The 22,707-nt window shown below is 38.4% G+C and overlaps 1 protein-coding gene across 4 annotated transcripts in view; it reads left to right on the plus strand.

Moving 5' to 3' along the window:
* The window catches only part of fli1rs (Fli-1 proto-oncogene, ETS transcription factor-related sequence), a 33,622-nt gene that overhangs the window by 4,224 nt on the left and 6,691 nt on the right, over positions 1-22,707 (plus strand). For all 4 annotated transcript variants that reach the window (XM_036558220.1, XM_036558221.1, XM_036558222.1 and 1 more), the window contains exons 2-6: positions 10,918-11,129; positions 13,606-13,775; positions 18,867-19,070; positions 20,553-20,624; positions 22,567-22,635. In XM_036558220.1, the coding sequence (XP_036414113.1) occupies positions 10,918-11,129; positions 13,606-13,775; positions 18,867-19,070; positions 20,553-20,624; positions 22,567-22,635 (727 nt within the window). The remainder of the gene's footprint in view (positions 1-10,917; positions 11,130-13,605; positions 13,776-18,866; positions 19,071-20,552; positions 20,625-22,566; positions 22,636-22,707) is intronic.

Genomic DNA, 22,707 nt, shown 5'->3' on the forward strand with positions numbered 1-22,707 from the left:
TCTAGTTGCTGGCTAAAAACTTTAAACCATCACCTTCAACCGGCCTTTCATATTAGACCAGCCTCAACTGTTGGGACAGTGTTAAAGGGGAATTCCACTAATTTTTGGTGGTTTGGTGTGAAATGGTTGATTATAGAGATGAATAATTGAAGCTGTGGTGATGATCTGGAACCACAGTACCTTTAAATAGCCATTTCATTTACTCCTGAGTTGAATGTTCATGAAGGTAAAATAGTCAAAAATCTGAAAAAAATCAGTTTTCTTTGGTGACTGTTTGGCATCAGAATATCCTGCATGTATCTTTCCACCATTAATGAATTTTAAAATTGACCTTTTAAAAATTCAGTAAAACAATTTATTAAAAATATGGTTCATAACCATTTCATGTAGGAACTTCCTGTGAGGGAGCTTTTAGAGGTGGACGTCTGGTTCCTATCACCACCACTGTGAACAGTTCTGACTCAGTAAGTTTCTCTAGAACAGAGCTTTTCACACCAAACCACTCTGAATGAGTCTATTTACATTTTAAAACAACCATCATAATCTTTACACCCATTTACTTATGCAGAATTTTTGAAAAATTATCCACTGTAAAATAGTGAAAATTGTGTTTCAGAGAAAATTACTGTCCATCACTTTACCTCATCTAGAAACATCTATGTAAGAAGTAATTGTAAAAAAATGTAAGAAGTTGTATTTTCATCAAAAAGCAAGACAAATTAGGTAGCAACAAAACATTCATTCATAAATGGATATAAATAGGACTGCTGGTGTCCCTCAAAGTTGAAAAGGCAACCATACAGTTGTGTGCTAAAGTTTGGTCAAATTACATATTTTGTTGATTTTTTAAGTATAAAAGAAGTAAACACAACCTCTGCAGCAAACCATTTAGAAAAATGTTGTCCACAAATGTTAAAGCACTGTTATTTATATGATATTAACTTGAAAAACCAATTCTGGCATGTGGTAAAGTTTGGACACCCTTCCATTTGTTAGGTTTCAGAATTTCACTGGTTAGGTGAGTCCAGTATGGTCACTAGGATTTGTTGGCTGTGCGTAATAAATTCTCTGACTCTTCCAACCTTGTGCTAACACTCAAAAAAGTACAGGCAATTAAGAAGTAGCAGTTGGGGGAACTGTAGAAGTCAATGCTAGATCTGGAAGACCAAGAACACTCTCAGATAGAACTGCTTGTATGCCAGAAAGGCAAAGCAAAGCCCCCACATGACAGCAAAGGGCCTGCTGGAAGGTTTAGCTGATGCAGGAGTGCTGGTGCACTGTTCTACTTTGCAGTGTCATCTGAAGGATACCTTACCTGCAACACTATCATGAAATGCAACGTCTGAAATATGCAAAACAACATCTGGTTAACTCAGAGGCATTTTGGAAACAAGAGCTTTGGACTGATTAAGTAAAAAGGACGATAATCAACAAAAGCATTTTCAGAGAAAAAAAGGAGCAGCATTTGATGAAAGGAACACCGTGCCAACTGTTAAGCATAGGGGTGAATCTATTATGCCTTGGGGTTGTGTGGCAGCTAGTGGCTCAGGAAACACTGCACAAGTAGATGGAAGAATGGATTTCACTGAATATCAGCAAATTCAGACATAGTCAAGAAACTGAAGCTGAAAAGAAGGTTCTACAACAGGACAATGATCCAAAACACATCTCAAAATCTATTGATTTTGAACTATGAACTATTTCAGGAAATGCAAGCTGAAGCTTTTGGGATGGTTCTCACAGTCCCTGACCACACTGAAAATCTGTGGGTGGATCTCCAACATGCTGTGCATGCAAGATTAGAAAACTAGAAGCATTCTGCAAGAAAGAGAGGCTGAAAAATGACAAAACAAAAATAGACTCCCATCTGGCTGCAGAAAGTGTTACTAAGTACTGACTAAGTAGGGCATCCAAATTTTTGCTCATGCCACAATTGTCTTTTTCAGAAATAAAATAACTGTGCATTAACATTGGCGTAGTAAATATTAAAAAAATCGCTGCAGAGGTTGTTTTTAATCTTGTCACTTTAAAAATCAACAAAGGCCCAAACTTTAGCATTTAGCAATGTGCCATCTCAGCAACTCTTACTGAGCTAATATTAGCATTATGTTACTTTTACAAAAAAACAATGTTTCATTTGAATGAAATTGGCATCTGCAGAGTGAGTGACAGATGATGTGTTATTATTACATATGATATAATAACCAAACTATATTCTACAAAAATTAAAATAAAAACTGCCAGTACTGAATAATACACTTTTATTTGCAATGCATTATGGTGTTACTGGAAATCATCTGTACACTGCAGTGCATTGTGGGTCTGTGACAACTAAGCACAGTGGTCTGTAAAAGTTTAGGTGTCAAATTACATGCTGTTGTTGATTTTTAAAGTGTGAATAAGTTTACACATCCTCTACAGAGACACACCTCTGCACATTTTAATGCACATTTTAGTGTTTATTTATGAATTTGGGGAGAAAAAAATGAAAACGTGGCCTGTTATTTGTTATATTTCATTGTTTTTTAATTTTTTTTCAACATGCAAATAAATAAAAAATATGCAACAAAATGTGCATAAACTGCCATATTTCAATGTGTTCTCTATAGAGGAGGGTTTACTTATTTTCACTTAGAGAGGGGGTGTGTAAAACTTTTGTATTTGTCTGTATATGGCTGAGAATTTAGACCAATGGGATGACGCACAGTGCAGTCTCTGACTAAACTCTGTTTTAAAGGGCAGAACTCCACTCAGGTTACGGTAGCAAGTGAACTGCTAGGCCAATTAAGGCCAATTACCCTTTGATAAGTCTTACATTTTAAGATCATGTTAAGAATATTAAGAAAATTTAAGATCATATAATATCTAAAAATTGTGGATACATTTCTGCATACAGTATTTAAAAAATGCTATCAGCTAACAAAAAGCTAGCTGCTAATGTTGCTAATTTATGTACAAATTTGACATTTTGTTCAATTTTGCACGGCTTGATTAACACAACAAGCCCTGAATCAAATTATCACCGATTATTACTTATGTGCTGCAGTTCAGTTAAGTTTGTTGAAGAATCAGTCAACTGATGAAAATTAGCCTCAAACATATCATCAATTTCAAATAATAAAATAATAAAATTTCAAAAATTCAAAAATTCTCCAAAACTACAACTTTACAGTAGGAGGTAAAAACACTCTTAACCTATATTGTAAGTCAACATACATAGATATGACTCCAAGTAATGGAGCATTTCTATTGGTCCATTCATTAGAAACTGTTTGCAGGTTGTAAAAAGCAGCTGCTGCGTTCAAATGATGTAGAAAAATAAAAAGCAAAAAGACTTCAGGCATATTTTATGCTAAATTTTTCATCCTACTTTGTATGAAGTGTCTGTAAGAACTTGTTCTCGATGTATTCTCTGTTACAGATGTATTACAGTGTAATAACACACGTGTAACTGTTTTTCCAAGACTTTTATGATAACAGCGCATAAGCGTAACAGTTTAGTTGTGTTGTTACATGGTAACCAAAGCTCTGGATATAAACCATTCTGTGATGTGACTGTATTTACAGAAACATCAGATTCCTATTTGTTTAAGCCTCTCTATGCAGGTGCTGTGAAATTGCAGATGTGATTAGATCAGGTTGTCATATTACAGCAATATTCTACAGTAACTTTGTAACACACACACTTCCTGTGTAGCTTTTTATGTAGATACAGTGAAATTACAGATTCCAGGTTGTTGCTTTTGGGGTTCAACAATACAACACATATTTTATGAATTGCACTAAAGTTACTTTTAAATATTACTGTTGTTGCTTAAATACAGTCACGTTACAGAACAGTTTAAAGCCAGAACTTTGGTTGCCATGTCAGAACACAGCTAGCTAAATGTTGGGAAAGTTAGCATTTACTGTGCAGTTGCAGTGAATGATCTTGTTCTTGTTGGAAAAAACAGCAGTTAATACAAATGTATCACCCTACCTTAACCTATTACATGTGTAATTACATGGGAGAAAATGGTTACAACGATCATGTTACACTTGTGTAATTGCATGAGTAGAAACTGAAGTTGATACATGTGCATTTACATGAGCTGCACTGCTGTAATCCATCTGTGACAGTGACTGCAGTAGTTACACTGTTACATATGTGTTATTACTGTATAACTACACAGTTATTAGAGATATTAGAACATTTTTGCCACTATTATTTCTCACTCCTACAACTTAAAAACAAGTCAGGCTTACTGGTGAGGGAGGGTTCCTATACAGTGCTATACAGAGCTATTTATATATTTGACCATATACAAGAGGCTCTCCAACACATGCACTTAAAAAAGATGGTTCTTTAAGTGTTACAGGGATCTTTGCACAGTGAATCGTTCTTTAGATTGATGGAGAATGGGTTGTATATTGTTCTATACAGAGTCATTTTGAAAATGGTAGCAGCAAAAGGGTCTTCTACTGTTACAAGCTTGACATTGTAGCAATAGCAGAGCATTGTTTTGTTGCTATATAGAACTATTTTTGAAAAGGTTCTACATAAATTAATCTGTAGAACCCTTTAACAATGGACAGAACCCTTTGTGTGTTCATGGGTCCAACATAGAACTGTTACTTTTACTTTTTCTTTATCTATAAACATGTAGAAGAACCATTTAAGCATTCAGACAGTTTTCTGACTCATCCTGGTTCTAGATATAACTGTTGCTTTTACTAAAGAACCCCCTTTTTAAGGGTGCACTTTGCATTTTCATGCATACAGTTATTGAATATAAATGAGTTAATAAAACTGGGGTTCAAGAGGTTCATATAAAGTTGGACCCGTGATGGTGATAATATGTTAAAATCTATGTGAAATCTTGACTAATTGGGTTTGTTCCTTAAAAATATGCACATACGTGAAAGTATGAAGACATGGTTCCACGAAAAGATGAGTAATTTTAAGACGTGTTGCAATTCATTAAAAAAAAAGAAGCAACAACAATAAAAAAAAGTTCCTCTCAAAGGCTAAACGAGAAGGAACGCAAGCCCAAACCCTCAGAGCCAGTGCGAGAGTGGAACTGTCCGGTGCGTAAAGGGAGCTCGGAGAGGGCAGAAGGTGTGCATGAAATCTGTCTCGAGCCCAACCTCGAAATTATTTTGCAGAAAGTGTGCAAGCTGCGTTTGCTGCAGCAGTTGTGTTTGGTTTCGCAGCAACAGCAACTGATATGAAACTCATTGAACAGGAAGTCAGTTGTGGCTTGAGCTCAGTTTAATGTGTAAGTTCATCACGTTGGGGCAGAGAGAGAGAGAGAGAGATAGAGATAGAAAGAGCGAGATAGAGTGAGAGGACGTGTGTAGATTCACACGTGTTTGTATACGTTTGTGGTCAGAAATGTGCAAAACTTACAGAAGAGCTCCTGGTCATGTGGTTGATGAAGTTAAGATGAATGGGGGCCCCAAATGTTTTCTAATAGATCTTTACTTGTTTTGCCAATGAGGAGATCTGTAAATGTGCCTTATCGGCCGTATTGAGCTTCACTCAGATCCACCACCAAACTCTCTCACTCATCCTGTTACTCATCCTTCCCTTCACTGCGGCTGCCTTAACCACATTTGCTGATAATCCAGCAGCCGCAAGTTCAGGTACGTTAAGAGGGAGGGGTGCGTGAGGGCTTAGGCCTCAGTAACCTTTCACACCAGTTTTTCTGGCGCTCCTCATGGGGCCAGCCTGCTTTCACTTCTCTACTGGCCTGCTTTTACGCTGCTGGGCGTGCGTGCACAGCTCAAGAGAAAGAGCTGGAACTTCTCAGAAGCTTCCGATGCAGGCGGGAAGTGTGGAGATATCACTGCTTTAACTACAGATTGGCGAATCGAGACCAGAGTGACATAAGACACCATAGTGAGATCCGGAGTGATGAGACTCTTTGCAAAGATTTCCGAAGGCAGGGTTACCCGAGTTCTGTTTCTAGATGCCAAAAAGGGTTCTTTTTGATGCCATGGAGGAGCCCCTGATGAATCATTCCATGAACGGTTTCTGTAAATGAGATGAACCTTTTTGAAGTTTTAAAGTTTCAAGAACCTTTGCATAGCCTAAAGGCTCTAGAAGGTCTTTCCTAGAACTGTACACTGTTAGAAAATAAAGGTTCTCTGCAGGTACAGTTCTCATTCATCAAGGTACAAACAATGTAAATGTTCTCTCAAAAGTTCAACTGTGGTTTTAATGTTCCCTGACTAAAGGTACTGAGATGAACTCTTGAGGGTTCCACCCCAGTGACAGTTTAGTACCTTTACTTCTGAGAGTGTACAGTCGAGCAAGGAACCATTCAGGAGCCTTTATTTTTAAGAATGCATTGCTGGAGCTTCAGCTTTGTAACTTTCACTTGTCGAACATTTCTCATTTTGTTAATAAACCAAGAAGTCAGCGAGTGATGTTGCAATGCTGCTTTGCTTTTGAAGTCACAGGACATTTTTCAAGACTTATCACTCATATTCTTATGTCAAGATGCATGTTTAGATATTATGTGGCTTTAAACCATATCTATAAACCAGAAAGTGTGCTTTTTCTATCATTTGATGGTTTTGAATGCTGTGGATAAGAGAGATCCTCAAACATGCTTTTACTTATTTGCTTAAAACAAACAAATAAATACATAAACAAATAAATAATGATACTAATGTCTCAGCAGCAGTGGGGACTTTTTTGCACATTGATTTTTTTATTGAAATTATTTTAGGACTACATAAAAAATATACAGTATATGCAAAACACCAAATTACATATATATATATATATATATATATATATATATATATATATATATATATAGTGCACAATTTCTTTACATTCTTTATATTTATTTAACGTATTAGAAAGAAAAAAAAACATAAAATGCAAAATGTGCCATAACATTTGCCCAGACCACATTTTTTGTTTTATTTTTTACTCCCAATATGTTCAGTAAATAAACAGTAATTGTGCATTAAAATGTGCAGAAGTGTGTTCTTTATACTTTTTTTAAAAATGGTTCTTCAAGGGTTTTTCAGTACACACAACCATAAACACTCAATGAACCATTTGCATGCTTGAATGGCTCTTTGCATGGTAAAATGGTTCTTCAGATTGATGCACAATGTGTTGTATGTGGTTCCATTTGGAACCGTCTATATAGCACCAAAAGGGGTCCTTCTATTGTTATGATGTCAAGCTTATATAGATTCATATACAAAACATTCTCTATCAATCTGAGGAACTATTTCATCATGCAAAGAACCATTTAAGAATGTGGATAGTTCTTTGAGTATTAATTGGTCTAATAGAACCACCGTCATTACTAAAGACCCCTTGAAGAACCATCTTTTTTAAGAGTCCAGAGGACGTTTTCATTTATTTTCACTTAGAAAATCAATTAGAAAAGGGCGCCCAAACTTTTGCAGGCAGTTGTGTACAGCTTAAATCGTTTGTGTCTGAAGTTGCACTAATTGAGTGAAGGTAGAGCACAACGCTGTTTAGTCGTTCATCAAGGTTGTCTCCTCCCTGGCCGCTGACCCCCGCACCCCCCAAAGCTCTGGACAAATTTGTTTTTCAGCTCAGAATGACCCACATCTCTCCCCCTTCTCTGTTTCCTATCCCCTGGCCTGAGCCAAAAGGTTTCGCCGCACATGGGGGATCGATTTCCTGTGGGCCACCAAAAAAGCTGAGCCGTGACGCATATGAGCTCCAAAGACAATACCCAGCCCCTCCAAACAAGAGCTTACGCCGCACTAACACAAACACTCACGCACAAACACTTACATACATTTGAATACATAAAGCAACCCTGAAACCTCACGTTGGCATACAAACACCGTCTTCAAAGAGGAAGCAACAATACGAACAATCCTTAACCCTTACCTACCAAACTTCCTTCTGATAAGGCCTTCCACTGTTTACCTACTTGAAGGTTCCAACCATTGAGAGGATTATTTAATGAAAGATAATAAATAAACATCTTATCTGAAAGCATCTCTACAGCCAGGCTTCCTAAGATTTCACTGCTTGACATTACAATGATTTAATATCTGTCTGCATGCCGTGTTCAACACCAGGTAGAAGCAACATCTCAAAGACTGATCAGTGTTTACGAACACATAGTGAAAGGCCCAGTCCCATTTCTTCTTTTTACCCCACCCCTTGTTTTTGAGTGTTGCCCCTTACAGGTTAGTGGTTGAAGTCTTCCCTCTGAAATGGGACCCTCAAATAAAAAGAGCATTACTTCATTAACAGCTACCAGCGCTGCTCTGTAGGCGACACTGCCAGTCTGCAGTGACAGCAGAGGAGGGTAAAGTTCAGCTCCTCACTGCTGGGCTTTAGTTACATTTAGGACATCATATGACTTCAAAGAGGGGGGCAATTATTTATTATCACCCCCCTAATTCTTCAGTGATATGAAGCTGAAGTCAGATATTCTCCAGCTTCTTGTTCAAATTTTCCTGTTCCACTTTAAATCGTGTAGCAGTTACGTTCTGGCGCTTCAGGCATCAGAACTGCTGGACTATTTAAGGTGGAATGGGAAATTTAGCTAGCTACCAAGACATTAGCATGCTATTAGCAATTTTTATGCTTGTTATGAATAAAACGACCAAAATACACTAAACAGCATTAAACTGAGATAATATAATGGTTATTGTAATTCTGTAACAGAGTAAATTCTCACATTTGTGGGTTTCTTTGGTCTCTTGTTCTCCATCTTGCTGGTTTTTCTTCTTTTCTCATAACTCTCTGTTTGGAGTCTCTGAAAAACCTCCATTTGGAGGGTCATGTAGCCCCAACACTTCACCGTACCCCTCTATCTCAACAAGAATCAGGACACCCTACGGACGTGAACACACAAAACAGAGGAGTAAGGGCTGAGCGGTAGGGGCGAGGGGTGAAATGGGATCGGGCCTAAGGTTACTGTAGATGTAGATGCAAGGTCCTCTAGATGGAGGTGTAATTGTGTCAACTTTGTACCGGGTTCAAAAGCTCCTTTTGTGACGACACAGCAAGAGTTTCAAGTGGTAGAAATGGCTATAAATGTGCACTTTGTGTGGAGTATCAAAACCTGAGATGTCTGGGGGTCATTTCAAAGCAGAATTTGTCAAGTAGCCGCATCACTTAAGCTCAAAGTCATGCCTGACCAGTGGGAGAAGAGCTACAGGACATTTCTACTCACTGTAATCCTCACTGTGGGGTTAAAGTAATGCATCTGGCTATTTGGTTTGCTGTTGAACGTTGGTCGGTTCAGTTTTGGGCTGGTGGTGCTTCCACACACTTGAAAAAGATGGTTCTTTAAGGGTTCTTTAGTAAAGAAAAATGGTTCTATATTGAACCTTGAACATCCAAAGAACACTTTACATGATTAAAGGGTTCTTTGCATCATAAAAGTGTTCTTCAGACTGATGCAGAATGTGTTGTACATGGTTCTTTATAGAACTCTTTTTTTGAAAAGGGTTCCACTATTTTTACAAGCCAAAGAACCCTTTTTTGGTGCTATATAAAAGGCTTTTTGCTATGAGTGTATAGCACCTAAAAGGGTTCTTCAATTGTTACAAGCTTGACATCATAACAAAAGAAAAACCCTTTTTGGTGCCATATAGAACCATTTTCAAAAATGTTCTATAGAGAACCATCTATACCACATTCTCCATCAATCTGGAGAACACTTTCACAGCGCAAAGAACCCTTTAATCATGTAAAAGTTTCTGTGAGTGTTCATGGTTCTACATAGAACCACTGTCTTTACTAAAGAACCCTTAAAAAACCATCCTTTTTAAGAGCGCAGCTAAGATCTTGGCTTTGTTCTCCATCAGAATGATCCTCCCACATTGTTGTGCTGCTGGAGGTATGCTAGTCATTACCAGGCAACGTATTCCGGAATTGTCTGGAAAAAACTCGAGCCTACTCCCCACATTGTTCTACACCAAGCTACGAGGACCTTTCTCAGATTCTTAACTTAGAACGTCATTGTCTTACAAGCAGACATGGAAACCTTCAGGTGTCTAACAGGATGAATCATAGCACCGTCATATTTTCGGCCTGAATTCGACACGTTAAGCCAAAGCATACCAATCGAATGTTCTCCAGTGTTCTATAATACACCACTATGAATTGGGAGAACACTTTAGAACAATGTAAATGGGTGTTATAAAGGGTGTTTTTCAAAGGTTCTTTAACAAAGACAATGCATGGTCAAATCATTCTTCTTCAAGAAGGAGAACATGTTTTATATGGTTCTTTAAAGTAACTTTGAAAAATAGTTCTATACAATACCAAAGAGGGTTCCAGTATTATTACAAGAACCTTAATGTAGTACTAAATAGGAGTGGTTGTCAAAATAATCCTCAGACTGGTCCATACTTTGGCCCTCTCTCTAGGTGTTGGGAGTTCTTTAAAAGTGGAAAAATGTGGTGTCCCTGCTACCCAGTTTGAGAACCATTGCAATATAGAACCCTAAAGATGATCACAAAGGTAGAGCACAACCCCAATTTCTATGTTTGTTGGAGAACATTGTGCTCTGGGATTTAGCATGGTTTTAAAAAACCAGTTTGTGATCGCTACCACTGGCAGGCCAGTTCTGAGAACAGCAACAACAAAGACTCACTAAAATATATATGCATCTCTATTAGCACTGAACCCTCAGAGCTATTCTTGGGTTCACTGTGGCGCCATTTCCTGACTGTGGTGTTAAGCTATTTTAAGCTAAGAAATAGACCCTGCCCAGATAGCATCAAAGACCTGAGTGAACAGGGCCCGTTCTAAATAAGGAGAGCAACCAACAATGTGAAAATAATAATGCTTGAACATGAAAATATCATGTCCCCCCAAAATCTTGCCTGGTTGCACATATAAACCACAATCAGGGCTGTTGATCAGCACTACTGGCTGTACTGAAGATCCTTATCACTGTTGTGTGATAGGAAGCTCTGTCGGTGGTGAGTGAGGACCAGTCCATATTCGAGCCAGCGTTCGGCAGCGCCCAGGCCGTGCACATGAAGGGTGAGATCACGTCCCCGCCGCAGGCAGTTTACAGGCAGGGCTCAGAAGAGAGCTCCGAGTCCACCGAGCCCGACTGGACAGCGACATCAGCACCAAACACGGCCAAACGAGTCGAGCACGTCAACGGAGCCAGGTGGGAGAACACGCACACCAACACACCTAACAATTAACACAAGCAGCGTCAAAGTTAACACCTCCCATTTTCTCAGGAGCAACTATAGAGACTGCCTTAAAGTGTCTAACAGGTTCTGCAATGAACCAGTATGAATGTGGGAGAACGTTTTAGAACGGAGAACGGGGGAATGACATTCTATAGACCAACTACTCTCTTCAAAAGGGTGTTCTTCAAAGGTCAAAGGTTCATATGTAGGACCGTGACAACTGTTCAGTTGTCATGTTCAAATGGTTCTTCTTCATGAAGGACAACCTGTTCTATATGGTTATTTGAAGAACCTTTTGACACAACAAACAATTAATACAAGTGGTGTCTAAGTATTAATGCCACTTTCTCAGGAGCAAGCGTGAAGACTGCATCAGAATGTCTATCAGGTTCTGTAATGAACCAGTATGAATTTGGGAGAACGTTTTAGAACAGAGTGAATGGAGGAATGATATTCGATAGACCGACTACTCTCTTAAAAAGACTGTTCTTCAAAGGTTCATATGTAGGACCGTGAGAACTCAAATGGTGTTTTTTCTTTGCATGTTCAAATGGTTCTTCTTCATGAAGGACAGCCTGTTCTAAATGGTTATTTAAAGAACCTTTTGACACAACAAACGATTAATACAAGTGGTGTCAAAGTGTTAAGACTGCATCAGAGTGTCTATCAGGTTCTATAATGAACCACCGTGAATGGGGAGAACGTTTTAGAACAGTGCAAATGGAGAAGAACAATCTAGAACAGTGTGAATGGAGGAGTAACATTCTATCAATGACCAGGATAACACGTTAGTAGCACACTGACACGACACATAATTAAGGCAACATTAAAACGTTTAATGTAAATGCATTGTCCTAGTTTGACCTAGTTTGACCTTTCTAGCCGTTAGTAGTTCAGGCTGAAGCCCAGCTGCAGATAACTGTTGTTTTGATTCTGCAACTGATAAGAAGGTCCACTGATGGCTCTCTAAAAAAGGCCAAATTCGTGCTAAAACCAAAGTCAGTTCCAGCTACTGTTATAGTGGAGTTTTCACTGATATATGTTGATCAACAAGAGCAAAAGCGAGTTAAAACATTGACTGTATATATGATTTATATGATATATACTCTTATTGACTGTATATATGATGTGATATATATATATATATATACTTATTGACTGTATATATGATACATGCAGTCAATGAGTGTATATATCATATATACAGTCAATAAGTATATATATCACATCATATATACAGTCTTGTTGTATATATCAAATATACAGTCAATAAGTATATGTAATATATATTATACACACATGCTTATTGACTGTATATATCATATCATACTCTTATTGACTACATATATGATATATACACTCATTGACTGTATATATAATGTATATGACATACATGCTCATTGACTGTATATTGACATATATTACATATTCACTCATTTATTGCCTTTATAATGTATATGATATATACACTGACTGTATATTTATGATATATATGATGTACACACTCATTAGTTGGAACATGCAGACACTGTTGCTCTCACTGGATGTTGGTAATAAAAAAATTGCGAACACTGCGGAGTTTTATTTTGTTCACTCATGCAGCTGCAATAAAATGCACTGCTTTTTAAAAATAGATCTAGTTTAGGGTCGAATCTGAGCAAATAAGACAATGCGATTAATCGTGATTTTTGTTCATGACAAATCATTTAGCAGCGTTAATTAATACACAATATTTTGTTTTCTAACACACAGTGATACTTCGTCTAGCACTGCGCTGTGAAGAGTAACTGATCCGTCAGTGACTGATCAACTGTGTTGACTAATCTTTGCAGTTGCGCTACGCAGTGATGTGTGAGTGCTGTGCTCTGTGACCTTAGAGGAACCTTAGAGAAAGTCCACTGAAGATCTGATGAGACGCGTCAAACTTTTTAACCCTTCATGAGCCGGTATATGAGCCAAACCTAATCTGTTTGGAAAACAAGCTCAAAATTGGGAAAGACTTCGCAATGTTTTGATTCACCTGATTGAATTCAGGGTATCATGAAATTTCATTTTTTGATTTGAATCTGTTATTTTAGTTGATTCAGAATTATTTGAAAAAATATACTGAATACACAAATATTTACACAGTCATAGAAAAAGCCAATGAAAACAATATAAGATTTATGTTCTTTGCATATGTATTTTAAGTAAGTGCAATATTTAAAAAATAAATCAAACCAATTTTAAAAGTTTCAAATTTTGAAATATGTTTATGTAATAATAATTGATTATAACTTTAAAAATTGATATAGCTCAGCAGCTTTTCCTAGTCAGCTGGCAATTCCACTGCATTTATTTGGAAATGTTATTTCATTATTATCATTACATTAACTTCATTAAATACGTTCCATCAGATTTGTTTCATTCTTTCATGATGCATTGTTTTAAACTCTGTTTCTGTCTCAGTCGAGAGTCTCCGGTGGAGTGTAGTGGGGCTAAACGGAGCCGCCACATCAGCAGCAGTGATGGAAGTCAGCTGGGATATCAGGCCTCGTACCCGGAGCCCCGGACCAGCCCCCAGGCCCCCACGCCCCCCAGCAGCACCACGGAGGAGAAGAGAGTCATTGTCCCAGCAGGTGAGAGAAACAGCCTCTCCTACTTAACTACCCTCTTTATTAACTGCCCTGTCCAGGCTCCGCCCACAAGTGTGTTCTGTCATAGCTGCAGTTGTGAGGAAACTGAGAAACCGTATAACAAGACTCAGTTTATATCACAATACCTACATTTAGAGTCGGTTATTCATTCAACCTAATGAGAAACTGTAGAACAGACTCAGTTTATATCACAATACCTACATTTAGAGTCAGTTATTCATTCAGCCTAATAAGAAACTGTAGAACAGACTCAGTCTATATCACAATACCTACATGTAGAGTCGGTTATTCATTCAGCCTAATGAGAAACTGTAGAGCAGACTCAGTTTATATCACAATACCTACATGTAGAGTCGGTTATTCATTCAGCCTAATGAGAAACTGTAGAGCAGACTCAGTTTATATCACAATACCTACATTTAGAGTCAGTTATTCATTCAGCCTAATAAGAAACTGTAGAACAGACTCAGTTTATATCACAATACCTACATTTAGAGTCAGTTATTCATTCAGCCTAATGAGAAACTGTAGAACAGACTCAGTTCATACCACAATACCTAAATTTAGAGTCGGTTATTCATTCAGCCTAATGAAAAACTGTAGAACAGACTCAGTTTATATCACAATACCTACATTTAGAGTCAGTTATTCATTCAACCTAATGAGCAGAACTATATTAATCCACAGTTACATTAAAAACTAGACTAATGCAGCGTTCTGAGATTTCAGAATTAGACCACAGCTATTCAGTAAATGTTTTGAGATTAGATTTGGCTCTATTGTTTCATCAAATAAAGGGGGCACATCTTAACTTTGGGGGTCTTCTTCCTCCTAGTTAACAGTATATGTTTATAAGTTAGTAGAACTTGATTTGGAGGGCCATTAACAGAATAATATTAAGATAAAAACCTGATTACAGTCACATCCGCAGGCTGATGTTTGGTAAGCATGTTTCAACCACAAGCTCTTGCATCACAGAGGAAGTAGAAGTTGAGTGTGGAGAATGCCAGGTCAGTGGCACAGAGTGCGCTGTAAATGGGAGGGGCACACTTTTATGCACGTCCACTTCCTTCCTGTCTCTGTGTTCAGCCCCAGCTATATTAAAGCTTTAAACCAATCATTTGACGAATTTGGTAGAATAAAATGTCACTTTTAAAAGTTACTTTAAAAAAAACACCATTTCCTTGTAATGGCTTTTCATTAGAATCTTCTGTTCCACCTTAACCGGTGCAGCTGTTACACTCTGGTGGAGTTCAAATGAAATAGAACATTCAAATAAGAAGCCAATTTCTGCCTTTGGAGTGATTTCAGATTCCACCTTAAATGGTCTGGGGCCTCAGGTGCCAGAGTGTGACAACTGCCGCATTTAAGGTGGAACGGAAAATTCAAAGAAGAAGCCAATTTCTGCCTTTGTAATGATTTTCAGTTCGACCTTAAATGATCTGGTTCTTCAGGCAGCCGAGTGTAACATTTGCACCATTTAAGGTGGAACAGAAAATTCAAACAAGAAGCCACTTTTTCCTTTACAGCAATTTCAGGTTCCACCTTAAATGGTCTGGTGCCTTAGGCATCAGAGTGTGACAACTGCACCATTTAAGGTGGAATGGAATATTCAAATAACAAGCCTATTTCTGCCTTTGTAATGATTTTCAGTTCCACCTTAAATGGTCTGGGGCCTCAGGCACCCGAGTGTAATATCTGCATCTTTTAAGGTGGAAAGGAAAATTCATATAAGAAGCCAATTTCTGCCTCTGAAGCAATCTCAGGTTCCACCTTAAATGGTGCAGTTATTACACGGAATATGCAAATAAGAAGCCAGTTTTGTCTTTGAAGTGATTTCGGGTTCCACCTTAAATAGTCTGGGGCCTCAAGTGCCAGAGTGTAACAACTGCACCATTTAAGGTGGAACGGAAAATTCAAATAGGAAACCAGTTTTTGCTTTTGGAGCGATTTCAGGTTCCACCTTAAATAGTCTGGGGCCTGTTTCTGAAAGAACATTTCAATGGATTTGTGTTAACGAGCTGCGCGAGAACTGTTTTAAAGTTTAAAGAACCTCCACATAATGTTCTAGACTCCCTTAAAATGTTTCCTCAAGGATTCTTTATTAAGATCAACAATTAAGTAATAAGAATCATGACTATTCAGAGAGCCGTTAGAATGGTTCTTTGCATGGTCGAATCGTTCTTCTCTAAGATGGAAAACTTATATATGGTTCTTTAAAGAACCTTTAAAAATGGATTTTTATAGCACCAAAAATTCATATAATCATTTTTTCCTACCTTATACAGCAAACGTCCGAAACCACTCTTTTTACTTAACTTCCAGTCAAAACAGCCGTAAGTCACAAGTTTCATTTTGCAGTGTTAAACACATATTTACAGAAAATTGTACATCAATTGAAGGTTTTCCTAGAAACCATATAACCCAAAAACCATTTAGGAACCGCTTTTAGAGTGCAGCTAACATGGAAAGGGAAGTTATGGCCGATTTGGCTCCTCAACTGACCAGTTTCCTCTTCATGCTTGCGCTTTTCCCCGCGCCGCCCATGGTGGGAAGTCTCGGAACCAGAAGAAAAGATTCATCTGATGCTCGTAATAAGATTTAATTGATGCTCGTAAAGATTCGTTTGATGACCTTTCTTCCAGGTAGGAGTGACTCATGAGATGTGAATGTGAGCTGTAGTTGATATGGGGCTGTGCTGGCTGAGGGGTTTCAGTCTGACTCAAACGCTCAACAGGATACTGGGCCGTCTTTCAGGGTCACTGTTGAAGGTTGTGGTGACATCATTTTAAGGGGACAGAAAAATGGGGTCATTGCGCGTGGTGCGTCAGACAGCGCTGGCCGTTATTTCACACGCAGCTCAGTCAGACCTCACGGCGCTAAAGCTGCACTCTGAATCACGGTTTTAATGAGAAACACAGAGCCGTGACCTGCAAAAGGGGTCACTGTTTCATAGTGTTTAATAAACAAAGCCGTTTTAATATCATGTGAGAATCTGCTGGCCTGCAGCACCAGCTCAGAGTTTGGAAATATCTACTTGTGAGAGGCTTTTCTTATTTTTACTGTTTTCCACTTTTCTCATCTTTAGCCCAACTTCTTTCCCTCCGATTTTGATGTGGTCAGTTTCATTGTTAGCTTGGACACACAGTGCTAATAAGCTGGGAGGGTGAAGGCTGCGCTTACAAAAACAAAGTATGCTTAAAGTTCACTTTATTAAGTAAAGTTAAGTAATGTATAAAAGTAAAGTATACTTTATGTAGTAAGAATACTAATATCAATGTACTAGTAGTATACTTACAAGTATACTATTTCAATACTTCTTATGACTAAATTAGCCCATTTTTTAGTTTTTAAAAGTGTAACTTTAAGTATATATTAGATGTAAGAGTTGTAAACTTTGAGTGCACAACTACTTTACATCCAAGTTTTATCTTATGCTGCAACTATACTGTGAACTACACTATAAGTGCACTTATAGGCTATAAACTTCTAGCCCACTCTTTAGTTTATGTAAATATACTCTGAAGTATACAGCAAGCAAACTTATACATACTTACTGTTAGTTCACTACTTCTGTAACATTGCTCCACTTTATAGTTTTTAAAAGTACACTTTTACGTATTCTTTAGGTGTAAGAGTTGTAAACTTTGAATTCACAACTACTTTACATCCAAGTTTTAATTTGTACTGCAACTATACTGTGAATTACACTATAAGCGAACTTATAGGTATACTTTTAGTCTACTAGTTATAAATTTATACCCCACTTCTGAGTTTATGAAGGTACACTTTATAAAGTATACAGGCCACAAGTATACATACAAGTACAAGTATTGGCCAAATAGACTTAAACTTTTCTGTATGCTTGTCAGAATAACCCAAGTATACTTAAGCACAATTCAGTTTTGTATATTTCTGATAAAGACAAAAAGTGAAACTAAAAGCATACTCACTTATTTTTCGGCTTAAAATAATATACTAATAGCACACTTGAATAAACTTCTTTTTTGTAAGGCTACACTGCGCTTGGCAAGTGATATCATCTTAAATCTGGTCAGCATATCTAATATTCCTCATTCTGAAATTGTTGTAGGAATATTCTGAATTTAACTTACTTATTTTTAGACATTTCTTTTTACATCTTAGTCCTTCTATCTGTGATTTTTTTTTGCCAACATTCACCTTTCTCTATAACTCTGGACCATCCTACATACCTAGAAATACAGAGGACAGTTATGCTCTTGTGGGTAGTTGCGCAACTCTGCTTTCCACATTTTAGAAAAAAAGTGACAGCAAACACAGAAACACAGAAAACTACAGAAGTGCATTACCTGGAAAAAATACAGTGGTTTTACTGCTTAAACAGTTGCTACGCAGTTGCTAGGGTGCTGCCAAACAGTTACTATCATATTTTAGGTTGTTGCAAAAGTGTTGATAATTGGTTGCTATGGTATTCCAAGTGCCTGCTAGGATGTTGCTAGGTGGTTGCTAAAGTATTCCAGGTGGTTGCTAGGATGTTCCTAGGTGGCTGCTTTGGTTCCCCATTGATAACTGACAATGAAAACCATATATCTGATCAAAAAGCTACACAAGCAGACCATTCGCGATCAGGCTGACCGCTCTGGAGTTGAAACAGTGTCGATATCTCGAGAACTGCAGAACAAGTTAGTGGACAAAAATCCGGCCAAGAATAAAAATACAAATCATAAAATCATGTTGCTTTTCAATGCGTAATCACAAATTATTCAGTGACCAAAAAAGTGTTAAACATAACAATGAATTATTTCAGATCATTTAACCCTTTTTCATAGTAGCCATTGCAGTGTCCACCTGTTTTGGAGGTCTTCAAGGTGGACTGCACATTTTTCCTTAATTATGTTGATGAATTATGTTTTGATGGAAGTGTGTATGATGTACAGAACTGCTTTTTACTTCTACTGGAGTCATTGTTCCATTGCAGTTGTACTTTGGTTTTGGGTTTAGGCTCCTCTCGAGGTCCTGAACTCTCTTCTCTTCATGGTCCACTCAGTACGGTCATCTTCCTCAACCTTTTCCCCTCTCTCTTCCTCTCAGATCCTGAGGTGTGGACACAGGACCATGTGCGGCAGTGGGTGGAGTGGGCGATAAAGGAGTACAGCCTGGTCGAGGTGGACGTGTCCCTTTTTCTCGCGCTGGACGGCAAAGCTCTCTGCAAGATGACCAAAGAAGACATGATGAGGCTAACGTCTGCCTACAACACCGACATCCTCCTCTCACATCTCAACTACCTCCGCCAGAGTGAGTTACCCGAGCGGCCGGGTTCCCAGAGCCAGATTAGGCCTAAACCCAGATGATTTTAAGGGGGAGATGGTGCAAAACTAGGCCTAATCTAGAGTCCAGAAAATAAGTCCCATTAAGTTATTAATTACATTATTACTTTGAGTATCTAGTTTTTGACATTTAGATAGGAATTTTCAAAATTGTTGCCTATTGAAATGGTTATTCAGAGTGGTTCAGTGCAGTTCAGAGTGGTTTGGTGTGAAACTAGAGAAACTTACCGAGTCAGAACTGTTCACAGTGTTTTCCTGTAACTGTTATTACAGTTATTACAAGTTACTATCTATAACACATTTTAAAACTAGGTAAAATGTCTATATTTGTGTTGTAGTCATGGCAACCCCTGGTTCCTATCACCACCACTGTAAAGACATCTGAACCATTTCACACCAAACCATTCTGAACCACTCTGATTACAGCTCACACACTGAATTACGCAGAAATATTGAAAAATGAAAGGAATTCCCCTTTAATTCTACATTGTGGAAGTTATTATTGTCTAATATATGACATTATTAATATGATTAGTATTTAAAAGTCTTTGAATGATAATGTATCTTTAACTGTGGGCGATACAGCATAAACAGCATAAACATAATGGCATAAAAAATAAATTTGGCACAGTAATGATACCACATATCACCCACCCTTATAGTTAAAGAGGAATCCACCAATATCTTAAAAAAATCCTCCATAACTCAATGTGTGAGACGTAATCAGAGAGATTCAGAGTGGTTTGGTGTGAAATGGTTCAGATGTCTTTACAGTGGTGGTGATAGGAACCAGGGGTCGCCATGACTACAACACAAATACAGACATTTTATTTACTATCCAGAACCACCAGTGAACCTACACGAGTCTTCTGAGTTTATATGAATGTTGATGATGGAAAACAGTGGAAAATCTGAAATACTAAGTTTTCTTTGGGGACTATTTTGCCTCACAGCGCCCTGCATGTATCCCTCCACCATGAATGGAGTTTAAGTTCTCTAAACTATCATAAAACAGTGTCTCAGTCATCAGGCAGTGAATTCATAACCATTTCATGTAGGAACTTTCTGTGAGGGAGCTTTTAGAGGTGGACGTCTGGTTCCTGTCACCGCCACTGTGAACAGTTCTGACTCAGTAAGTTTCTCTAGAACAGAGCGATTCACACCAAACCACTCTGAACCGCTCTGAACCACTCTGAACCGCTCTGAACCGCTCTGAACCACTCTGAACCGCTCTAAACCACTCTGAACCGCTCTGAACCGCTCTGAACCACTCTGAACCGCTCTAAACCGCTCTGAACCACTCTGAACCGCTCTGAACCACTCTGAACCACTCTGTTTACATCTTAACCATTTAATTATGCATCAAACAAACTGCATTGTTGTTGACTCTGCTGTCAGAAAGCCACAGTGGAGTGTGTCTGTATTTATTGTTTTGTTTTCTGACCTGCAGGCAGCCCCACCTTCTCCTACCCTCCCACCCCCACCAACACACAGCCCCAGCCCAGAATACAGGTCAAAGCTGGTGAGTCAACACCGTTTCAGCATGTGTCTCTTTCTGAATGTTGAATGTCATTTTGAGCTCAAAAACTCAGCAGTACAGACCAGCAAACACAGCTTTGAACAGCTGTTCACACAGAAAATCATCATATTTTACATTAAAACACTAAAAAGTGCTGAACTGCAGAAAATATGACGATTCTTAATGTTCCACACTGATTTAACTGCTCACCATGTGGCCATGAGGGACAGGGATGCAGCCTCACTTCCTGCTCTGAAATACAGGGAGGGGGCTAAAACTCTGTGTTTCAGTAGTGACATAAAAACGCAGGACAGCATTTTTCGAATAAAGTTTTTTTATTTTAAAATTAAATTCATGATAAATCTAAATCTTTCAACTTCACTTTAAAAGAAATTTAAATATTATTTTCATAAGTGTAATTTTAGGGGTTAGGGACAGAGGCCTCCCAGATACCAAACACGTGAGGACGGACAACGATTTAAATCTTTATTTATTTATTTATTTTGTAAAGTATCACTTTAAGCTGCAACATTTACAAGAATTGGTCCAAATAACGCGAGTTTAAAAGAATGTAGCCAGTTAGTCTGGTCAGTTTCAACTCTGATCCAAAGCACTTGATAAAAGTGTTATATTCACATGCACTAGGTCAGTGCAGGAGGCATGAGTGTGGTCAGGGAGTCCAGGTCAAGTGTCAAAAGGTTTATAGCATAAAGAACAGTGTTCTGTGTTTCCTCACACTTTTATTGCCGTAAACAGAAGGTGATGAAAACAGCGATTTCAGCTTCAAGATGAAGTGCTGACAGGTCGTGTAGACACTGAAAGACAATTACATGTTGGCAAGTGAAAGCATCTTAAAGGGGAATTCCACTGATTTTTCAGAATTTTTGCATAATTCAGTATAAACAGTGTGGTTCAGAATGGTTTGGCATGAAATGATTCAGATGTCTTTACAGTGGCGGTGATAGGAACCAGGGGTCGCCATGACTACAACACAAATATAGACATTTTACCTAGTTTGAGGCCAAATCCTTCTCAAAATGATCATAAAACAGTGTCTCAGACATCAGGCAGTGAATTCATAACCATTTCATGTAGGAACTTTCTGTGAGGGAGCTTTTAGAGGTGGACGTCTGGTTCCTATCACCACCACTGTGAACAGTTCTGACTCGGTAAGTTTCTCTAGAACAGAGCGCTTCACACCAAACCACTCTGAATCACTCTGTTTACATCTTGAACTTGGAATTATGCTTATATTTGTTTAAAATTGGTGGAATTTCCCTTCAAATCTTACCATGGTATCTAATATGGGATTGCTGTACAAAGACTTCACAGTGTGTTTTCCACATGTTGTTTATTTGAGCCACTTTATCCAGTGCAAAGGTTCATTCCTTGTTTAAAGCAGGTCCGTATTTAAAGAGACAGTGCTTAAAATGAGCAAAATTATATAAATATAATAGGAACATTTCTCTAGATACAATTATATACAGGTAAAAGGTCTATAAACAGGCTCTCATGATGAGAAATATAACATATAATCTGCAGATTTAAGATGATTTTCAGTGGTGTTTTCTGCCGTGAGGGCAGTTTGATGAAGCTCTGTGATCAGCACTAACTAACGTTCTCTGCAGTTTCAGACAGGAAACAGCTGCACTGGGGCAGGAAGTGGGGTATGGGTACCCTGTTAGGACACAATTGACTATTCTATGGCAAATACATTTGGCCACAACAAAAGGACACTCACCCCCAGGGACTGTGGGTCATCTTCGGCCCTCCTTGGGCTGTTTTTCTGCTGCTGGCTTTGTTCTGGCCGGCATTCTTTCTCAAGCGTCTCTAATGTAACGTCTTCCTTCCTCTCACGGCGGCCCCCCTCCTCTTCTTCAAAGCCCCCCTTTCCTGCAGAATCCCCCTCCGTTAACTCCTCTTATCTCACTTTGTCTTGGCGCAGAAAACAACTTCGAGGAGATCAGCAGAAGGAACAGTTGGTCTGCAGGGGCCATGCCTGCAGTTCCCAAAGGTACGGCTACTCTCAGGGGGGGTCAGCAGGTTTGTCCAGGTTGGCTCCACCCATCTCTGCTTTCTTCTGCCA

Source organism: Colossoma macropomum, unplaced genomic scaffold, assembly GCF_904425465.1.
Source record: "Colossoma macropomum unplaced genomic scaffold, Colossoma_macropomum, whole genome shotgun sequence".
Classification (NCBI taxonomy): Eukaryota; Metazoa; Chordata; class Actinopteri; order Characiformes; family Serrasalmidae; genus Colossoma; species Colossoma macropomum.